Source organism: Acipenser ruthenus, chromosome 24 (assembly GCF_902713425.1).
Source record: "Acipenser ruthenus chromosome 24, fAciRut3.2 maternal haplotype, whole genome shotgun sequence".
NCBI classification, from domain to species: domain Eukaryota; kingdom Metazoa; phylum Chordata; class Actinopteri; order Acipenseriformes; family Acipenseridae; genus Acipenser; species Acipenser ruthenus.
In genome coordinates this window covers 21865567-21889689 of record NC_081212.1, presented here as the reverse complement: position 1 = coordinate 21889689, position 24123 = coordinate 21865567, and the positions used below count along the sequence as shown (strand labels likewise).

At 36.1% G+C, this 24123-nt stretch overlaps 2 protein-coding genes across 2 annotated transcripts in view; one reads left to right on the top strand and one right to left on the bottom strand.

The window, feature by feature from the left end:
- Positions 1-24123, top strand: part of LOC117429426 (gliomedin-like) — a 57852-nt gene that overhangs the window by 763 nt on the left and 32966 nt on the right. The gene's annotated exons all lie outside the window — the stretch shown is intronic.
- LOC117429414 (tumor necrosis factor alpha-induced protein 8-like protein 3) lies at positions 590-18767 on the bottom strand. The gene is made up of 2 exons (XM_034901808.2): positions 18507-18767; positions 590-1471 (listed from the first exon to the last, which is right to left on the bottom strand). The coding sequence occupies exons 1-2, from the start codon at positions 18550-18552 to the stop codon at positions 909-911; spliced, it is 609 nt and encodes a 202-aa protein (XP_034757699.2). The 5' UTR covers positions 18553-18767; the 3' UTR covers positions 590-908.

Here is a 24123-nt window from a genome sequence, read left to right as displayed (position 1 = left end):
GCTTGACACCATTGTAAAAACATCCATACAGTCGCAGGTATCTTATTAGGACCAATTATATTGACTTTGAAGATAAATGGTTTATAACTTGGAGCATTCCTCATCAAACAGTGTGGTATGGTAACAGAAAACTTACACAGATCATTTCCAGTTACATACTTTTAAAATCAAATTTGTATTGTTTTGAATGTGGCAGTTTTTATTTATATATTCATTTGGGTTGATGCAAGATTTCAGAGGTAAAAATAACTGATAGATTGTGTTTTTCTTCTTTTTTTATGTCTTTGGGTCACATTAGTCATAATAACTTTCTTGAACTGTCATTTTGCTGTAATTGTATCTTAATCTTTGGTTTACTCCATAGTTTTTTTAAAGGAGAAATTAATGTAAATGGTGTACAATAAGATATATTAAATAATACCACTTACTGTAGTTTTGTCAAATTGATTTTTGTTTCTCCTCAAAATCTAAGAGTAATTTCAGACAAGGGAAAGCTTTAAACATGTGTCCAAACAATACTGCAGTTACAACACTTGGCCACTAGATCCAGTCAAATCCTTATTTTAAATGAAAGATAAACAAAAACAACTTAAAGGGAAAGTGATTCCAGCCACCTGATTTATTTCTTTAACAGGGAACATTTAAATCAAAACAAAATACTGGTGATTTCAACCAATGAAACCGAGTCTATAGTATCCAAAACCATTTGCTGAGAAGGTGTGGGGAGTTCCACCAAGTGAAATAGAATTCAAGGTCCTCTCCAATTACAAACATATGAACTATCAAAATTGCTAACCCTAGGATGTACAGATCAGGATGATTTACTAGTATAGCCAGTCATATTGTGAAAACGCTTCCAAAAAATAAAAGTACAGTTCATAAAAGACAGCACGACATAAAGGAACAGGTTAAAGAATTCCCTCGTCTAGTAGTTTGGTAATACCCTCGCAGATCTTTTTCAAGTATAGTCTGTATTCTTCACAAGGACTGTAAAGGACAGAAAGAAACTCTGCATCAGCAAAATGATCAAAAACGTGATCGATGCGCTTGTGGGATTTTGCTGTCAAGTGGTGCTCCACGAGTTCATGCAGAAGGTCCTTGCACTCGTTGAGGAGTTCGGAGAGAATGTTGCGGTCGAAGGTGTAATCCACCTCGTAAAAGCTGACCGCGGTCATGGCGCTCTGATTCATTTTCTTCTTGAACTTCTCCACGGTCTCCAGCTCCTCTGGACTGAAGTGATGGTTCCTGTAGAGGATCCCGATTTTCAAGGCGATTTTGATCACATTTTTCATGATTTTGATTGCCTCCTTCTTGTTCTTGGTGTACTCTCGACTAACTTTGTACAGCTCGTCCAGGATCTCGCTGCTGGTGTCATCGATGAGCATGTTGGCCACCGCCATCGTTGCCATCTTACTCAAGATCTTTTTCTGAGCTTGAAGAGCCAGGCTTTTAGAGTTGAAGATCTCTGGGACTGCACAGCATAAAACAAACACAAAAATAGAGATTAACCGTTGCATCATCTTAATATTAAACAGCAAAATAAAAAAGAACCCTCTTAGCACACCCTTATTTTTTATATGTAGACAAATGGCTGATATTTAGTTCAAGGTAAATACGTACTGTATGGTATTGGCTATAGATCATTCACATATCAGTATTTTAAAACTTAAATGATGAATGTAAAATTGAATCCCCCAACCCTACCTCTTATATCCCATGCAAAACTTCAAAACACTATTTTTCTTTGGCTTTTATATAATTGTCCAAAAGGTCTGCCATCCATGGTGCCTTCATCTTTGATGGACAACACTATGCAGTGCTTTATTAGACTATTTTTAAAGTACATTATTTATTATTTGACACCAGTAGGTTAAGGTTGGATGATCTTTGCAAGATGGCAACTAAAATCCCTGAATACCCTAAATAAATAAGACATACATATTACACTGGCATACAAACGAACATGGAGTCCCACACTGTTGGTTTACAACAGATGCAGCTGCTGTAGTGCGTGAAAATAGAACCATCTAATCTGCTATTTAGTCAAAAAGCACTTGAAAATAAATCTGATTGAGTTGAAAGAATCTGCTGTCATTGTGAGTAAATCATAGCCTTTGTAAAATGATCAAAGGATGAATGAAGCTTGTAAGCCTATGATTTAATTCAGAATTGACACCCAGTAAGCAGCTGTTTTGTGGTTTGAAGAAGGGTAACCAGGGTTTTGAAAGGGATTTGGGTTCTTTTCTCTTTATTTTGAATTTGTTTTATTTTAAATCTTGGTCATTCTTTCATGAATATGTTATTAATATTAAAGAAAAGTAAATAAGATTATTACTAAAAGTAAATATGATTATTACTGTGCTTATGGAACGATAAACTGTACTTAAACACAGGAAGTTAAGATTAAAAATAGCTCTTTTCTGGAAATAAGATATCGGGTTATTTTAGCTTAAACATTTTATCTGTAGTAGAAATGTAGTTTTTAGTCCTTCAAAATGACTGATGACAGAATTCTAGGAAATGCTTTTCATGCACAGTCCTTCATAATTTATGAGAATGATTATGTCTTCTGAATTAAAAAAGCACAGTATTGCTCTTGATGCTTCAAAACATTCCTATTTTAATCTGGTGCCCATGCTTAAAGAGATTTAATGAATACGATCCCAGACTTGATTTCAATAGAATAAGAATGTGGCAAATGCAGTTGGCATCATTATTAATTTGTTTATACATGTTGCCAAATAAAAGCACAGAGGACAAATCTATAATTCAATAGTGGCACCGTTTCTGTAGTGCAGCTTCCTGCAAGTACTGTTCTGATGAAAGTGGGGGCTTTTTGCATTTCCTAAGTGTGCTGGCCACATCACTTGGTGAGGTTCCAGGATACAGACTGGAAAACACATTGATAATAATAATAATATGCTGCTCAGAAAAGTAATATAGTTTGATATGTATAATATATATTTAAACCATTACATTTTTAGAGCTTTAATGCTAACATGCTCCATTGGAAATAATGATGCTTGAAATGCTTGCAGCCACAGTATATTAAACCTTATTTTTGCTGTAATAATGTCATGCAAGCATAACAATTAGATTAGGACACAGTTGCCATTATTAAACTGAATACAATTCAGCTTTGAATTACAGTTCGGTACATTTTCTTATGCTCAACATGGTTCATTTAATAAATAATAATACAGGGTTAAGATCTGTTTTGGTCCAGTCTACTCTCTTGTGCTGGAGTTAATGTGGAACACTTTTTTAATTTTTTTATGTAAGTTTAACCCATGTTCTACATCTGTTCCGTTATTCATATGATTTTATAATTTTCAAAATGTTTCCTTCCAGCTGAAGTCAATTGAATAGAACAAGGTTGACCTGGAGGAAAGTATGACAAATCAGTTGGTGTTCCAAGTTATGCACATTTCTTAATTCAGCGTCGTAGTATATGTGTCTATTGTACTGCAGGAGATTTAAATGCCTTATGCAGAATTGTCCCCCCCCCCCCCCCCCCCAAACTTCTCACAAGTTATTGCCATTGAACCCCATATTGAAGAAAATAACACAGCTAAGCAAATGTGATTTTAATCATTGGAAGCATTAACACATTACTTATGAAGTAAACCTGTAAAGGAGTGATAATTAATACAATATGTGTAAAACTTTTAAACTTCTGCTTTGTGGTCATTAAAACCCAAATAAATTAATAGTTTAAAGCACTAGAAAAATGTGAAACCTCTGGAAGCCATATTTTTAAATGAATGCAGTATGTTGTCTGAAGTCACGCCTGTAAATAAACCCTTAGTTAATTCAATTTACTGTTACCGGTACTTCAACTCTCACTAGCTTTGTGACATACCACCCAAGAAGGGGAGCACGCATACCAACAGCAACAGTCAAGAGTTTGGCTAAGTATGCCACAATAGTCACCATTCATATTTATTGCTAGGACCTTCAGAACAAACGGACAATGTAAGTTGTCGATTTAGTCTGGTACTGAATGCTATAGGAAAATCCACATTGAATAGCATCTGTTAGAAAATAATATTTTTGATCATCTTGCTGGAGGGATGAGATGCAATTTTGCATTGACTTTCAGGTTAGGATTTAGTTAAAGGTTTGGGGGAAACTTGTGATTTGAAAGCTTGGTAATCTATGGGTTACTATGCTGTCTACTAGGCTGTTCCTGTATTGCATAATTAAGCACTTCTTAGGTGAGCTTTTAGGTTATAACCTCCTGCTGCTGCATACATTCACAGAAGCTTGCCTGTTAATATTTTGGCTGGCGCCTTCATCACAGCGAGGCATGTGTCTACTTGGCTTGTCTTTAAATTTATGGATGGATCTTCAGCAGTAGAGTTTAAGTATATGATTTATGAGTTATCGAGCGAGTTTCCAGCCCTGAGGCGAGTTGCAGTGTGCAGCATCTAGGATGGCATTGCATGACCGTCTTTTATTATATCAAAATAACATTCAGCTGCTGAAGGTAAAGGGTCAAGGTTATAAAGAATTAACTTCTACAAGACATAGCATGCAACTTTTTTTTTTTTTTTCAATCTGAAAGTTGGAATAATTATTTCTGGCAAGTCTTCAAAACAAGGAGCAGGTGCTCCCCGACAGTCTTTACCTGAAAGACCTGCAGTTGTTTTGAAACATAAGTACCGCACAGTATGTAGGAAAATGTCAACAAAGAAACGGGTGTTCCACAGTAAGCATGTGAAGGGCCAAGACTTTGACTTTTAAAGCAGCAGTGTCCAACAGTTTGAATGTTTATACTCTCTAAATATAAATACAATCAAACCTGTGGGATCCTGGATCGTTTAGGCCTCTTCTAATGTTTGTGATTTATTTATTCTGTGTAACCTTCTGGAGGTTCAGAAGTATGAGTGTAATGTTTACTAATTATATGGTACAACACCACCAGTGTGGTGTTTTATTTAAATATATTAATTTACGCGCTTCAGTATTTAACATCTGAAAAGAGCAGAACAGAAAGACAAGTTGCTGGCATTGCATCCTTCCCTACTCAACACATGCTGGAGATAATGATCATTTAAAAAGCTCTTGCTTTACCACTTAAGAATGCAAAAACCAAAGGTCATTCTCATTTACACAAGAGTTCATTACTTCTGGTTTTTAATGAGGTTTACATAAACTGCCATGAGCTTTCGTCTGCATTTAATCCTTTACTTTTCCGAATCACTATTATTCCCCACATGAAATTAGCTTTGAGATTGTCTGTGCCATATTCTCCAATCAGGCTGAAATTTTAGCAAGCCCTGTGTATCAAAGGAGGCTTTTGTCCTTTACTTAATCATTTGGATTGCTAATTCTTCCTCACTGACTTTGTGCTGTTTTTGTTTAGAGGATTAGTTTCCTGGCAGAAAACGTTAGTTGACAGGGTGAGCAGATGCAGGGTTGTCAGTTTTTCATGTGTAAAAATGTCTGGCTTTGTTGGTTACCATTACATTTTTGTTTGTTTTAATAAAGAGAGCTATTGTATTCTCATTTACTTTCCTTTCACTTGCTAGTTTGGTTTCCTGGATATTGTGGCAGTGGACTATCCTTCCAGCTGCCTGGCTAAGTCATAGTCTTCGTGTCGTATTGAATTTTTAGTAGATACGTTCTGTCTGGGACTGATTTCTGTTTTTTCAACTTGACCTGCCTGGTTTTAATTCATTTTATTTGATTGCGCTCGGGGGCTGAATTAGTAACAGCTAATTAAGGAATTGCCAAGTAAAGAACTTATTCAGTACCATGAAAAATAAATTGTTCTCGTAATACTTATGATTTATGAAGTAAAATTGTGATTACACAGGATTTACGTCCCACACAATATTTGACTCTTCTGTACTTTACGTGCAGAATGCCTGAAGCTGTTTGTCTTAAAGTGACTGCTGCCCACTGTTTAGTCTATTTTGTAGAATTTATCTAGTGTGATTTTTTTTTTTGCTTTTAAAGAATGCATTCCTGGCGAGGGTAAGCCTTCATATCAGAACTTAGTAATAACATTGCTTAAGAGAATGTGGATTTAGCAGTTTATTACTCCCCTGTTAGCCCCCTTTGCTAGATGACATACAAAAACAGTGCGCTAGTGAAGTGCCTTTATACAGTGTACAGTGCAATTTACTGTCCCCATGAAATAGCCACATTTGTGAATTATGACAAATAACAAGGGAGCACTGTACTATTTATAAACAGTTTTCATACAAATAGTGGTATTTGCATTAGGGGTGCATACTCTGTCTGTCTGACTTTTTATTTCCCTATTACATATATATTACACTTGTATGCAATATATATATATATATATATATATATATATATATAATATATATATATATATATATATATATATATACATATACACAGTGCTCCCTCGCTATAACGCGGTTCTCGGGGGGGACACAATATGAGCGTTATAACCAAAGAATGTTATAAACTGGGGAGGGGGTGCGGGGGGCTCCATGGGACACATAACACACATCTGACTAAAATACAAAATAAAATAACTATGCACATACAGTGAAGCAAAAATATAACTTTCCATGAATTAACCATTTTAAACTATAAATAGGCCTAATATTTATTTAGTTATAAGACGAATGCTGAATGAGATGTCTGTGTTAGTGCCAGCACAGCTTTTCTTCAGTTCAGCTACTGTTTCAAAAGGGAGAGACAGTAACGGAAGTTAGACTGAGAAGTGGTTTATAGTTTGAACAACACGAGTACTGTATTTACTGTAGAAATATTGCATGAATCACTAGTATAGGGAATTAGGGGACATGCTGTAGGAGTGTTCTTTCCGAGGCATGTTATAATTGAGAGCCTTATAGCGAGGGAGCACTGTGTGTGTTTGTGTGTCATATATATATATATATATATAATGATTTAAAAACTGAAACATCATTGTATATATTCAAGTGGTATCTGTATCCAAAAATAAGCAAACTAATTAAAATAATCAAGTAAGAATTAACTGATAAACAGAAAAACTGTTCAACTAAAACTATATTGAAACACTACACAATTTCAGCCATCAACAGGTAGTGTGGATAAGTAATTACATATTTCCCTGAGTGTCAATTACGTGTGTCTCTCGCCAGTTTTGTATTTGCTTTCCCTTCTATGGGATATATATTAATTAATAATACATTGTCTCTCAGCCAGACAACCCTGGAACCTGAATCTGTACTGGTGGAAGGCTTTGAGGAAACTCTACACAACAGCTAAATTGTGCTTGATACAATTCTCCTATCGCCCATGAATGACACATGTTTACAGTAACTGATTGTGGCAGTGACTGAAGAGTTAGGGGAAAAGTATCTGAGTTTATTTCACAAACAACAACAGTGAATGACAGCAATGTCAATTCTCTCTCGTCATTTACTATAAGTGAAGAAATGATTGATGCAAATTGAATTCTGACCCTGAAACGTGTCTGCAAACACTTCCTTATATGTAACCGCTGTCAGCATATCTATGATATCTGACACTCTACTGACACAATGTTTTGTCAGTTAGTAGAACATCCATACTGTATAATTAAAATGAGGGTGGAGATCTGTTGTTTCTGCTCAAGCACAAACTGAAAGCAGTATTGATTTACTGTCTTGAAGTTGGAAATTTTATTAATTTATTTTATAATTCACCACACCAACTATGGATCATTTATTTAATCAATTGGCAGTTTGTCTCGTTTTTATTTGTTGGAAGGTGTTTTAAATCTGTTTTGTTCAACTGTTGTCCTAGTCCTCATTTCTAAAATAGAAATATGCAATGAATAAGATGGGTGTTTTGACTAGTTTTGGTTGCCGCTGGTAGTTCCATTTTTATTCACCGGCCTTCAGCCTGCATGTGTAAGATATACTGTGAGAAATACTGAGGTTGGTGTACAGTAGTTGTGGTAAATTCTGTGTTTGTTACACAGTACTAAAAAGATTAATTAATAAAGTTTAAAACCGTAAGAAATAGTTAGTAGGGAGAATCCTCCATAAACTGGTGACTGTGTTGTATTTTATTATGTCATACACCCAACAGCTTGACTGCTAAGGATATTTCCATAGTACAGGCTTTGTAATTTATTTATTAAATCTATGTTGCTGTCCACTAGAAAAGGAAGCACCAAGAACCAAGTACATGTCGATTTCCCCACCACGGCGGGTTAGTATGTGAAATACACCTGCCCACAACCAAATGGACCTGCCTCTGTCAATCAGGCTAATTTCAAACCATTGGAGAGTGTATATCACAAAGTAACATTTGATAATGTGTAGGTTTGTTCTTTGGAAGAAAACTCATAAACCTCACAAAGTAATAGAAATATGATGGGCAGGTAAAAGGGCCCCAAGGTAAAGAATATTAGAAGTATTTTAATAAAGCAGTAGTGATGCGTCAAAACAAACGGGACATTATTCCTGATTTAGAGATATCATCTTGTAATATAAATGGGGATCACTTTGTTTCCTTGGAAACAACCCTGCATGAGACAACAAGTTATTCTTGCTTTTTGGTTTATAAAACTGTGTCCGCTTCCAGCATGACATTTTAGCAGTACTGACAGCTCAGGAAAGCTGAGACTAGGCGCTTCTGTATAAATGGAAGCATTGTCACTTCACATCAGTCTAAACCCAACATTGGAGTACTCTGGCAAGGCTTTTTCATCAGGATGTTTTCTCCCAATTAATGTATCTCATCAAGTCAGGAATTATGCTGCAGATATAAACCCCACCCCTCCCCCACAAAAAACCCCCCAACATTTTCAATCTGATTATTGATGTAGTGGCTGAAGGTTTTTTCCCCATATTAATGAAATCCCAGAGTTACACATACAAGGAATATATTCTATTATATTAAAAGTTATAGGGGCAACCTATGCCTCAGAAATCTGGACTTTTATCAACTATGCATTCATAATACCTTGTTTTTAAGTTTCAGTACTAAAACCATAAGGCCTGACTAGTTTAATTCGATATCTCTGTTTTTCACAGTGATATTTGGAATGCCACCAGAGTTTTTTGTAGTTTTAATATTCTGATTTCCAACTAAATTCACCTTGCATTGTATGTTGAGAACTGATCCCACATAAAATGTATTTCCTGGAAAGTTAAGTTTAGACATTAAAATAGTGTTTATTTTTTGTAGAAACATTTGAACAGTAGCTTTGATTCTGTTTGAAATCTGAATTATTTTATTTATAGCCGCATACAAAAAAAAAACTCAATTTGAATCACTTAACCAAAACTGGTTATTAAGCACCTGTTGTTAATTTCATATGGTAGAGATATAGTGAGCGTTGTAATTACAGGGTTTGCAGATGAGGCAAGGCTGCATTTTATAAAATGCCTTCATGCTTATGAATAGGTTGATGGGTGTGATCCATTAACTAGTGCTGAGCCTTTGACTTTACACCATAATATATTTCTATGTTTAAATCCAACTAAGAAATACAACAGCCTGCAGCACAGTCTCTTTGTTGTGTTGCTACATATATCACAATACACTGTGAACAAACCAGCTACACCCTGAATGCTTTTTGGTGTCATGCATTTGATATCTGTTTCATGCTGTAACTCATGCATTTGTGTGTAGCGCTCATACAAATGTATTAAGTAACTCATTAATACTACGGGTTTAAGAGATGGTGCAATCTACTCAGTTGGATTAAACATCTACATACTGATTTTATATTTAAACATGGTGTAAACATCAGTGTCTTTAGATCCTGTAATACAGTGAGACAGAGGACCCTGTTTTAATGGTGTGTATGGCAGAGGGATTCCTATTCACCTTGGATCAAAGCTGTACAGTAGGTTCAGAAATGAATAGAAATAAACATGTTTTCTCATTCTGAGGTTGTTGTGAATTTAGAAATTATTTGAATTACCTTTTCTTGAATCATATACACAAACCAATATTGACAGTAAAGATTGTGCACTGGTATGTGTTATTTGTGGATAAACTTTATGTATGCAGAGAAATTTATATTTTGCTGAACAGTGTGTATGGAGTACACATCTCCTGTTGACTAGACACAGGACTCCTATAGTGTGAGTATGGTGGCCGTCCATATATAGTCCCATACAGAAAAAGGGTTTAGAATCTAGATTCATATCACTAGATTTTCAAATATTCTTTTGCAATGAAAAATGGTTTATGCAAAGATGGTGTTGTGGTGCTCTAACGAGGTTTTATAAACTGTTGTAATTCTTCAAGGCATTTGTAAAGTCTGTGTCTGGGGTGTGTGCTTTTATTGGAGTACTTACTTTGGCACTGGCAGAGGCAAATGATGGAAACATGTGTCAAAAATACCCTAACTACAGTATTAAGAAATTCCTGCATTCAGTCGCCATTCAGATTGTAAACATAGCTGTGAAATGTAAAAGTAAGTATTGGATTGGGAACATTAACCATCTAGAGTTTAAATAGTAACTGCAATTTAAAAATATTGAATTCGGGTGTTCTGTGTAAACTGTGCTTTTAAGTCGGACTTTGTTTTGCCCTAGTGACGTAAAAGTCTGGTTTGTGTGTGGTTTTTTCTTTACTGTAAATACCAGAACATGTAAATAAAATACAGATACATTAAAGGTAGGAGTCCTGAACCCTTATTAGCCGTGCTAGCCTTCCCTTTGTAACCGCTATTAGTAGGGGGTCAAAGTTCTGGCATTTGTTATATCAATATTGCTTTATTCAATTTGCTTGAAGATTATAGCACTTTCTTCCCTCATTAAACCTTAGGCCAATTAATGTGGTGGCTTTGTGTGTGTGTGTGTGTGTATCGGTACAACTGAAGGCAGTTTTAAAGTAAGTATTAAAGACACTAATCCGTATTTAATTCAAAGTGTTCTTAAAAAAATAATTGCTCTTTCCAAGGTCTTGGTTTTGCTTTTGATTCAAGATGTGCTCATAGTTGAAGAAAAAAAATTGATTGGAATCCTTTGTTTTAAATGTCACAGCTGAACCTTTACATAGCGTCTATATACCGCAGGTCAAAGTTGTAAGCGTTAATTAAATATCGTTTTGGAAGGAAATGGCATAAAATCAAACAAGCTTATTAGCATTTCAAGCAAACTAACAGTATTGATGTTCTAAATCTTAATTTGACCTAATATGCAGTAAGCTGAATCTTTCTTAATATTTTTTTCTTGGAGAGTTATAAGGAAGCTACACGGTTCTTTGCAAATCGAGGTCTGCCAGGAAAGGATATGAAGTAAGTAACAGTTTTTTTTTCCATTGCTTCAAGCACAACCTCTGACCCTGTCCCTGCTTCATGAAGACAGATCTAGGCTGAGTAATTCCCGTGCTCTGGGATTGTCGGTGCCTGAGCCAGTGAAATGGCCCAGTTCTACTGTTGAACCATTCACTGATAACCAGAGGGGTTTTCACATAGTTATTTAAAGTTCATAAGATAGTGTATTTTAAATAAATATTTAGGTCCTGAAACCAGAAACTTGCGTGTTAGTGGTCCCCAAACACTGAGACGCACTGGCTAATAGGCAGTGTAAAGAGTGGCTGCTGTCAGGCTAAGAACTGTACTGAATACAAAACAGTCCAAAAAGGTCCCAACTTGGAAAAACAGCAAATGTATGGGTTGTCTAAAGGCATGCGTTCACACCCCAACACTCTTGTAAATATTTACAAAATGTAACTAAAATAGCATGGCATTGTTATACAAATGCATAGTACCCCCCCCCCCCCCCCCCCCATGGGAATGTTCAGCATCTTAAAATACACTGCAGCCTTTATAGTGATTTGCATCAGTCAACTGGACAAATGTCAGTTTTTTATAATGTTTTTTGGTCGATGTTGGTTGCAAATTCTAGTGGATAAAAAAAAAGAAATGGAATTTGCTTTAAGTTTACCTTCATGTACACTTCTATGAAAAATAATGCACTTTTTGTGCATTTAAAACACATTCTGCTATTTGACCGTTGAAACTTTAAAGTTGTAGTGCTTTGACGAAGTTTAAACATATTTCTTGTATTAAAAGCCTGTAAACCTTGTAAGGTTATGTTGAAAATAGTAGCCCTATTGGTGTTTCTTGTACAGTAAGTGTTCTTCATACAACAGATCTTGCTTTGACAATATACCATTCAGTAGAAAAGGGTTTGACACATGTGACTTCAGTCCTGTGTCTGCTGTTAGTCAATTGGTTTACAAGACCAAATAACATGCACTTTTAATGATCACTTCAACTTCTACATTTGCCATTGTCGGTGCTGTTGCTTTTGTGGGACAATAGCAGTTTCCAAGTTCACAAATACATTTACATATGCCACTTTCAGGTTGTAAGACCGCTTTTGTTGATAGTGTAGATAGTGCAGCCTGACGATTCCGAGCTAGCCCTATTGTTAGCCTACCCAGAGATCGGTTTTGAGATGTTTTAGCTCACCTGAGTTCTACTGCTGGCCCTACGATCCCACGCTGCAGTCTAATAATCACATACCTTTCTCTTTCCCAGTTCTTAAGTTTTGTCTTCATTTTAAAGGCATTATGAAAAACAAATGGTAAAATAAACATTCTGGTCAAGATGTTTAATTCTAAACCACTGGAACCTGGAAGAGTTCAAATGTTGAACATTCAACTGTGTTTTGATTCAGAAAACTGGCTGCTTGCCCATGCTATTAACACGAAAACGTACAAGTGTTGTTACCGTACTCTTGTTCACACATGCATGTCATTTTTTGTGTTTTTTTGGACGTTAACAGCTGAATTGTTCCCACTATATACTAGATACTTTTGACTACGTTTTAAGTTCCATGTTGGCTTGATGTATTTTATTTATCCTGAGTATTTCTTTATTGTCTGAAGAAGAGCCAGCAACAGGCACAGCTTCAAAGCATTCATTCTGAATGTGTCTTCCTAATTACTAAATATCTAATTGAATGACATCATCTTAAACTGAACCAGTTGTCTGTATATCATTTTTTCTATTACATTTGTATTTGAGTAACCCAAGAAGTGTTTTCCATCCTGCACAACACATGCAGAAGCGCTTGTTTTTAAGATGTGCTTTCTTCTATGGCTGTGAGACTCAAAATGATAATACATAAAGGTAACAACATCCTTCTTTTGCTGTAAACCAACTCTATTAATCCAAAATACTATTCATGAAATCTTCATAAGCCCCAATAAGAAATATGCTTTTAACACAATCAGATCATTCTAAATTAGTTTAAATCCAGAAGCAGCAATTTTATTTATCTACAACTGCTCATTTGGAACATCCAGTTATATCATGAGTGATAAATTAAGCTGTTAAACCACAAAAAAGTGGCATGGTCTTGGGGAGTGGAGTGGGACCTCCACAAAGTAACCAGAACTACTTGTATGGTTTAGTTTTGCTCTATTACAGAATGCATTTAGAAAATGGGCTGCCTGCTTGTTTTGGGTTATTCTAGCAATACGTCTACTCATTTTACTTTTGTAATTCTTACTGGTAAATTCATTAAAGGCGTGGTTCCAGAAGGTTCTGTTTCAAGTTAAACAGTTTAATGGGAGAGGGTTTCCGTGTTTATGGCCTGGCAGAGGGAAGCTGTTAGGCCTCATATTTTCCAACTGAGAAGCAACTATTTATCCCATAACCATGGTGAGAGAAACCAACCTGTCTGCACAGGCTGTGCACAGTATGGCTCTGGCCAGAAGTTTAACATCACCTAGAATTTTAGGATTGAGACATCATTGAAAAAAACCATTTTTATAATTTTATGAGAAAGATATGTACAACATATCGAAACATTGGGCAGCTGGCTCTTTGAGCTAATATATATATATATATATATATATATATATAATATATATAATTAACATATTTTAGATCTTTTATTTAACATCATGTAATCAAAGAAACTACAAAATGTTATCACAATAGTCTACCGGAAGCCATAATAGTAGTACAGTATTTCGTGTTGGATTTTGAAATGTCACATTTTTGAATTTGTCAGTTTTTTGTTCTATAGTTGGAGCACTGCCCCAACAACTTTCTTCAAATCAGAATAGGTGAAATTGTTTCTGGGTAGCTCCACTGGTAAAAATGAGCTAGAGATTGGCATTTCTCTATAACCAAACAGCCTGTAACAACTGGACTTGTGTTTGTAAATCTATGTAACACTACCTTGTTAAACTGTTCTCTATCACAATAGGCTCAAGTGCAATGCATAAAAACATTAGTCTCTACTGCCATAGCTGACTTCGTTTAATATGTTCCATCTTGAGCATGTTATCTAAACTTACAATCTGACCTTCTGTTCCTTTCCCTTTATGCTTTGTTCTAAAGCATGTCTTTATCTACATGTTTTATAGCTTTGGCAACTGTGGCTGCTGTTTATCCAAAAATTAGAAAACAAAATGGTAATGCTACAGTACAAACGAGAAAAATTAGGTCCTTCCAATAACCTTCAGTGGCTTTAAAAAACAAAACAAAAAAAAACAAACGAAGTGCACATTTTGCAGTGGCTTCCCTTTCAGAGGCTAATGTTTATTTTGTTAAAAGCTACCGGTGATGTCTGGTTCTCATGGATGTCCTTACAGTTATCTCAGGATTGGGGTTTGTCCTTGACCTACATGTAACTTTTGAAGAAGCTCACTGTATGTTAAAAATATGTTCAGAATCCATGTGAACGAATACCATCCATTGTCTCACATGATAACCATCATTAATCTTGAAAATCTTTGTGAATCAAGGTTACAAAGTGTCATACAATTCCATGTGGGTTGCATATTGCAAATCATTGGTTTCTGTTGTAAAAAGTGCTACTTCATCAAAAGAATCTCCCTGATGCCCTTTGAGCTTATGTTTGCAATCTGCCAGCTGCCGTTGAGCAGATCTAGAGAAGCCAACGTATGAAGCAAGCACCATTTTTCCACTTGCTAGGAAAAAAGATGTAATGGCAGAAACAACCCATCCGTAACATGAGATCAACATTAACTAGCAGGTACTGTGTTTTTAGAAGACTGAAACAATGTGCTCCTTCTCTAGTGACACAACCATATGAAGTACCTTCTTTTTATGAATCTGCATATTAGTATTTTAGCTATGTAGTAGCTATGGCTAGCTGAGATGACAAACTTTATGAATGCCCCTACTCTACAAGATGGATCCCATGAATGCCATTGTACAATAACATCCATGAAGTCCTTCCTTACACTAGCATTTTGACAGAAGTTCTTCTGGCAGTCTGTTTGCTTTCTCAGAGCAGCATTTCTGTATATTATTGCTGGAATGTGTCAGAACCCTACCATTAAAAAGTAAAGTATTGTTGGATTTGGCAGTTTTAACCTTGAGGAAGTGACTGAATTATTAGTCTGGATCCCCACAATATTGGATGAGCGGTTATACAAACAAACCTCTCCAGGAATAACATCTATGTTTTTACATGGAATCAATAATAGTGTGCATAGAGCACCCTTGTTGCAATTCACAATTGGAGCTTGAATAAAAGGTACGTTTCTAGAAAAACTGAGCATATACCCTCTTTATCTGACATCTTGCCAAGGGAGCCACTCTTAGCTTGCTGATAAGTGGGGTCATTGAGACCATATCACCCCAGTTAGTGTGAAACCTATTAAACAGCAAAGATTTATCCTTCTGATATGAGTAGAATTTAATGGCTCTCCTGTGTACCTATCATGTACTTCCTTCCATTCTTGTCCCAAGGCACTCCATTTTAAATGAGATGCTGCAATTCAAGATTTTTTTTCCTGGCACAATATCTTGATAAATCACCCTTGAATCTCTGAGAGCTTTAGCTATGATGGGAGTTCTAAATAATACTGCGTCCTCCCTCACAACATATAGCTAGGCTTTACAGAGGAAATGACTGTGGTTTCAACTGCAAACAACTGTAAAAATAGGCTCAGTAAAACATGGGTTAATGGCACCATTGTAGTATAAAGAACAGTATGTATCCTGCTAAAAATCTGATAACATATGAATGTGCATTTAAAAAATTGCCATCTCTCAATAATGTATCAATAATGAACTTTAAAAAAAAAAGTCATGCACTAAACTTCCCATGAAAAATACTGTTGCTGTCACTGAATGCCTAGCACATTACAGGCAGAATAGCTAGTAACTGTTGGAGCCTGTTTTGGAGGCATAAGCTTTGGGGTTATCGTGATTTAATTTAACTGATATGGAGCCATACACTCCGCCCCCCCCCCCCCCAAACAGAAGGGTTTTTTTTAGGTTTCAACAGACTTTCCAGATTTAGCTTTTGGTTACATTTGCGGTAAATCCCCAGGGTGCACAGCTACATCTGTGGACCAGATGAAAGCACAAAACAGCTGCACATATATCTGTTTCCCCTGACTTTTTTTATCAAATGGGTTAAGGTAGTTAAGAGTTATACACTCTTTAAGGTTTTCTTCTTTCTTAGGATTATCATTGCAACATTTGTGTAATTATTACTAGGTTTCTTAGTGTCTGTCTTCTAGTATTTGAAAGTCCAATCCAGAATTGAATGCTCTGCAATGCATGAGAATCCCCCTTTACAAAAGTAAAAGGAGCAAAGTGATTTGGGTGAGGGACACTTCTAATAAAAACAAACGTGTATTTAAAAATAACATTAAAACATTTGAAAATGGTCTACACTGGCCACAATAATAGCAGACCAGCAACAACTGGCTAAGTACTTACTGAAACATGGTTACAGTTGCACCAGGCAGCCATCTAATAACAGATTTCAAAACTAACAAACAAAACTAACAACAATTGTAAGTCATCCTGGATAAGGGCGTCGGCTAAGAAATAAATAATAATAAAGAAACCGCATTATAACATCATACTTAATCTGTCATTACAATGACATCACTGGCTAAATACTGCTCTTATAAGATGTTAAAGAAGGCACTGGGACAGGATTTGATTTTCTTGGAATAAGACAAAGTATGAGCATTTATAATTAATGAAAATGTTTCAGTATTGCAGTTACACAGCAACCACTCCATATGCTTAAAGACTGCATAGCAGATTTGGTCAAATTGTATACACACATTATGTACTTTCCTATATTACTCTGGTTGATCAAAACAATTTAAAGGAATTCTGGTTTACTAGTATAATGTTTTAGTTCGGGAGGAGGGAGAGATTCCAGGTAAAAGTGGGTCCGGTCTATCTTTTACACACACTACTACAGAGGCACACTTTTACTTCTGAAATACAGTACATGACCTTTTGACTAAATTGAGTTTGTAAGACTTTGTGAACTTCCTGACTTCAATGGGTAGATCATGTACAAAGGGTATGGCTAATGCAGGGGTAAATGGCTTCTGTAATCTGTCAAAGGATCCTTTTTACAAGAACTGCATCGGGCACAGAATCCTAGCCTCCGCTTTCAGCCAAACCTTAAAACTCCAGAATGTGAACTGGTATCGCACTGCACATCATTCTGATATTGCACTGTACAGTACTAAATAAAATACTTTATAGTTCAACAATTATAACAATAACCTGCATGACTGAATTGATTTAATTAAATCGGTGCCGGTTTGCATGTGTGCTTCAGTGTGACCTGCTCTGCTGGACTAGAGTTCCTCTCAAGTTATTCATTAACAGAAAATTTATTTTTATATACATTTAGTATTAACCTGTTAAGTACCAAATAGGTTTGTTTGAAAAAAATCAGAACACAAGCTCTATTGATGTTACTTGATGCATTACATTTAGAGTTAATTTTTGCGGTTAACAAAATGAGAGTAATTTTCAAACAATATAGTTAGAGAATTAAAATAAGAGGTAGATGCCACTTAAAAATCCTCCAAATAATTAAAGTAGCCTGTCCTCAAATGGGTGAATGACACACGAACACTGCCTCCCTCTAAGGAGAGCAGGATAAAAACGTCGAACTTGGTACAGGTGCTTGTATCTTATGGGACCTTTACTTTCCAACACTGACCGAGAAATAAGAAATAAAATATTTGTGTTTTGAAAAATGTTTAAGCATTTTATTAATCCATTACCAGTTCACTTTAATAGATAACATACCATGGAATCTGTTAAAATATTTAAGCAAAGTCAACATGACTGCACATAACCACCCCCCCCCCCCCCCCAAAATAAGTCGAAAGGTTAATAAGCTTATATTGAAATATTATAAACCTTTGGATTATGGATTCAGCAAAGCAGTACATCTTATCTTTAGAGTTTGAGCAACAAATAGTGCAAACATTTACAATTTCCCAGCCATTCACCTGCTATGATTTTATATATATATATATATATATATATATATATATATATATATATATATATATATATATATATATATATATAATATATTTTTTGTGTTCTATATATAACCATCTCTTAGTGATGCTTGTATTCCCTTGATATGTAAGGTGTTGATATAGGATCCAACAGCATTTGCCTGAACTTGCAAAATCTTGTACAGTATCACATACAGACCTTTTATACACTACATATGCACTGTACAGTGAAGGTGAATTTAGCTAATGCTACGTTTTGTAACTTTACAGCAGAGAGATTTTTAAATTTCAAGCCTTACCTGGAGAAAACTCCCCTTCACTCAACTCTCCTGAATCTGTGTCCATGTTGTCAGCTGGACCTTTCTTTCTGTAGACTTGAATCTGAAACTAGTTGAGAAGCAGCAGCTGTGTATAGAACACTGCTGGCAGTGAGGCAGTCTGCTATTCGGTAAGCTCTCTGTCTGTAGCTCTCTCTCTCTCTCTCTCTGTCTGCAGCTCTCTCTCTCTCTCTCTCTCTCTCTCGCTCTCTTTCTCTCTTTCTCTCAAGCTGGAAATCAGAGTTCTTGCACTTCCTCATTGGTAGGAACTCTGAGGGTCATTACAGAGGCAGGCCTGCTGCTGTATATACAGTACTCCTACCAATGGCTACTTTGAGTGGTAAATGATTGGACTGTACTGAATAAGACACAAAAGCATGTTTTATTAAACACATATTCCTTGGCCAGATATGGATTAAACTTTGTTTTAAAATAGTATATCTTTTTAAAACAAATTTCATTTTAACAAAATGCCTAAGCACTCCTGCCAAATGTCTGAAGATTTTGTTAAATGTTTGTTGTAAGCAGACAGTTCTTAGCGATATTACAGATTTTTCCTTATTACTTGCTTAAAAAATGTAAATAAGTGAAATACTTTTTATACAATTCAAATAAAACTTCTGAAATCCACATCTGTTTTTTAAGGATTTGTTTCCCTATTGAACACTTTCATCTGAGCTAATTATTGACAGCCTCATCTGCTTTTAATATTGACATCAAACCAACAGTTACCACTACGTTAAATTGTTCCAAATGGTTGTACTTAGTTTGAATTCCCTTGGGTTTAAGAGTAGCCTAAAATAATGTTGCATTGTATTCTGCCAAGGCTGAGTGGCACCAGTGATGGGTAAACAAGATTTTACTTTGGGGAACTAGTGATCTGATGGTCTGTTTTTGTAGACCATGAGATATACTAGTTTCTATCAACATGAATGAGAATAGATCAGAGGAAATGCAGACCCTGTTACTAAATGCACAATTGCTCAATTGTAATGAATTGCCAAATGAAGGATAGAAGGACAAAGCAAAGAGACACTTCTCTCCTGCATAGTGCAAACATTTACCAAACTCCAGCCTTGCTTTCAATTGAAATGCAGACAGAAAACCAAATCCGATGTAAACTGGAGACTGGAAAACTTTGGGTTTAAAAAAAAAAAAAAAAGTATCATTTGTAGCACATTACTGAAATCTTGATGCCTGAGACCTGTACTACTAGTAAAAATAAGACATACTAAATGCTTGGCAGAGAAAAATGTGACTGTTAAACTATATTTTGATGTTGATGAAACTAAGCACAGGAGAGGGAGGGATGTGAGAATTGTGTGATATTTACCACAGACAGATCTATCAATGCTCAACATCTGCTACCATGCTGCAGGCTTGCATACTGAGCAGGGAGACTTCCACCTGGAAGATGAGACAAAGGTTCAGTAGACTCTGGGGTTTAGTTTAGTGCCTTCCAAAAAAATCTATTCAATCTGATCGTGCAACCCCAAAGTCACTATCTAATGAGACAATGTTGCCATTATTGCTACAGTATATGTTTGTCTTGCTTCCCCCCCCCCAGACCCTCCTCTGTGTAGGGGAATAGTACTGTTGACTTTGTGATCTTCTTGCCAATTCTTTTTTTTTTCTTTCCTTATTTTGTGCAGTTCAGGCAGATCTTGGCAGTCTCTGGCCAGCAAGATGGCTTGGCATAATCTCAGCTTCTTTGTGCCTTGATAAATTGTTGTCTGAGAGTGCACACTATTGTTAAGTGTATTAGCTCCTTAGTGCTGTCCCTGATTAACACGAAAGGTGGTAATGGTCTAATTTTCATGCGGAAGATTGACAGCATATTTTGTCATTGAACTGCATCTATGCAAAAAGCTCTCTGGCAAGTGTCCCTGACATATGACCCTGTTTACATAACAAAGTCACTGTTTGGACTCAATGCAGAAAAAATACTTTATTAAGAAAATGTGAAGTTGGCACATTTTTGTCTTTTCCACAGTGCCAGTGTGTGTGTGTGAGAGAGAGAGAGAGAGAGAGAGAGAGAGAGAGAGAGAGAGACTGTGTGTGTATGTAAACATATTAAAGTCTTAAAGGGTGACACGCTGCAGTGTTTACAAGAAACACCTTACTTTACCTTTGCTGTATCACGTGTTGTCAGTATAACAACAATATATCTTAAAAACATAATCCTGTTATTGTTTGGATGGTTTTTATTCAAACAGTGTGTGTCTCATAAATAATTTAGGTGGAATACATTTTGTAACTTTTTGCTTGAGAGCGTTCACCAGAAAAAAGGAGAATTTTCTCTTCTAAGCATCATAGTGTATCCAGATCCTGTTCCCTCCTGCAATGCACTGTCATTTTCTGTTCCCACAGCACATCATTCATTTCGATCAGCATTGTTGCAGTCCCAAGCATTTTTTACAATGAAGTGGCACAACTAATATTGAAGACGTTACAGTAACATGATGATGTTGTTTATAGACCACCACTTTTGCTTGCTTATATCTCAGGGTCTATTTCTCCTACTTGCTTTAAACGTTCTGGATGCATTTTACACCCCGGGGGTATATGTTGTGGTCCTACTCAATATGGCTGCCTGGTGGGAAATGCATGAGAAACTGCTCCCTGAATGTCGGTTTGCTGTGTAGCACACAGATGGGCACCAGATAGAACTAAGGGGTTTCATGTCTTCGTTCATATTTTTGAAAAATGTTTTCCCTGCATAGTTGCTGTTGTGTCTTAAAAAACATTTGCAACTTCTTGGATCCGATCGTGGACGTGGTCAGGAGGCTGTCTAACGCTCTTCGTGGAGTTGTTTGTGAAATCTGAAACCGCTTCTCAGGACTCTGTTGTTTTCAGGGAAGACGTTCACAGGAAACAGTAAATTGGTTTAGAGCAGTCGGAGCAGATGGACTTGTTTCCACGTTATCAGCATTTTTATATTTAACACTTTGTCAGCAGAACAGATTCATGTATTCCAGACATTCATTATAGAAGATCCATATTCACAAAGTATTTACCACTGTCCAAAGTGAAATCACAGGGTTAAATATGGGTCATTCCAGTCATACCAAATTCTGTGGGATGTTTTTCTTCTGTTTGTGGTAATGTAATTTGCAGCCCCTGAAATGAAAACGGAAACAGAACCTGCATCTGTTTATCCATACATAATCTAAATAAAAAAAAATAATAATAATAACAATGGGCTGGAGACATTATTAGTGTAGCAGAAAGTGATGTCTCCGTAGTTTATAAAATTCTGCTCTTTTAGCAATTTTGTTGATTTAAAAATCAACATAATCTGGTTACACCTGTATTTTTTTGTTTTGTATGTATCAGAAACTTGGAGCTAAGGTCAAGGTCACATTAATTGTTTGTTTCGTCCCCCATTGCCAGAACCCACATGTGAACATGATGGGAATTAGAACCGTGTCTGGGGATGACTGTTTGTCTCATCACTGCTTAAGTTGTTTTTCCTGTCAGTTTAAATCCATGTGGATCTCCTTGAAGGTTTCATATAATTAGTTTCCTAAACCATGGTCTCTTTGGTGAATATGGCGTGGCGACCATAAGACTAGCTAAGTCTAACAGCCACAGGACTGTTTTCACTGGTTCTACTGGTTCACTTATGTCCATATGTAAACGCCAAAGCTTTTCTGTTTGCCAATTACAAGTAACTATGGTTTGATATATCTGGAGACATCAATGTAAACTGTTTCATAAATAAAGAAACCCATGACAGGAATGACTTGTCAGCTAACGTTTGTGCTCCGCTCTTCATGTTATTTTACTCCTTGTTGAGTTTTGTCCGGTCTTCCACAGAGAGAATTTGTAATTTGGCCATTGTTGTTTATTTTGATGGTGTCTCCAATGGTGACCTGTGTGTGTTTTCTAGTAACCGTTATTCATGAACTATAATACTGTTTGTTTATTATTCACCTTTTTCTTGTGTAAGATAATTTTATTTATTATGTGCTAAAAATGTGCAGTGAAAACACATACAGACTTGAATAATGTGAAAAAGCATACATACAGACTTGAATGGGAAAAGGACAGGTTAAACTTTCATGAAAAAAGACCCTCTTTCAAGCCAGATAGTGGTCCTTCAGTTTGGCATTGCACAGATTACCTCTGCTTCTCAGTCATATATTGATTACACGTTAGATCCTGCACAGATCCTGTACATAATCCACAGAATTGTCAGGCTGGTTTTGGATTCTTCAGTGATTACGGTTTGATTTAATGTACTATCTGTCCTGTTTAAAAGGCCAGTAGTTCAGGCTGACCTGGTGCTGTCTTTCATTTCCAAAAGTATGTCAAAGTTTACCAAACCAAGGACTCTAAACAGTTGCTGAATTACATTCTAGTGTGCATGTGGTACTTGTTTAGTAAGTTTACTGTTTTCATGGTGTAGTAGCTTCTGTTTCAGGGGCTAGTTTTGCTGACTGACCCAGCACCGTATAGGCCAGTGCATCTGTACGTATTAGATATGATTGGAGGGTTATCCCACAATATTTTAGTTGTGTCTTATTGGTTAGGTTTGAGAAGTCACTCTGAATAGCATGCAGCAGCTGTATCTGAGCTGGCTGGGACTCACTGCACCATTTTAAATAATTCAGAGCCCCTCCCCCTACAAATTGAGAGATTACTCTTGTGTTCCCATTGATTATCTGTGCCTTTTATTTATATATCATTTCCAGACCTGTCTGCTAAACTGCAAACACGCATACAATTAGTGCCACACTTTATCTGAGGGCCATGAAGTCATGGACCTGACTAGGTTCATTTATTATACTCTTATATTGCAAACAAGTATACAGATCAGTGTTTGTTTTTTAGTACTTCAGTCTGTCCCAATAGCTAATGAGTTTAGAGATTGTTTGAGATTTTCAAAGGGTGAGGCTTATAAACACTTTGAATTCATTTTCCCATTTGCTTCATTTGATTAAATTAAAGCTACAACCTGAATTGTAGGTCAGTCCCTTTTATCTATTGTAAGCCTAAAATAAAATTCCTTTTTTTTGAAAATTTCTTTTAACTGTTATTCCCCAGCATGATAATTTTAATGCTGTTTCTACATATTGGTCCGGTATAATACAATTCAGTCCTAAAAACAAACACTTTTGAAGATATAGCAATGGAGTTTTAATAACAAATGAGACAGGGAGGTATTTTTTGTGAATAAAGTGTGCAACCAATATGTTTTTTATTTGAAAGAGGAAACTAAACTAACTAAACATAAATATTTAGAAATGTTGTTCCCTTTGTAGAGCTGTTTCAGATTTTTTATTTCTGTTTTTATTCCACTGTTTCTGTTATTACTTGACTTGTGTCCTTTTATAACCTTCTGCTAACGATAGTAGTCAAAGTTTATAAAGTACTACTGCCTTCTAGGGTCAGAGAGTCCTATAAGGGAAAGCAGGTTCTGAGACGAGATACAGTTTGTGTTCCTGAAGCTAAAACAACTCGGGTTGTTAAAATTTACAAATCGGGTCAACAAGATGTGCGTTCTGGTAAAGCAGAATGCATGAAAGGCTAAACTGTAAACATGGAATTCTGGGCCACTGTAGCTTGAAGTACCAAATCTATTGTGAGACCATCA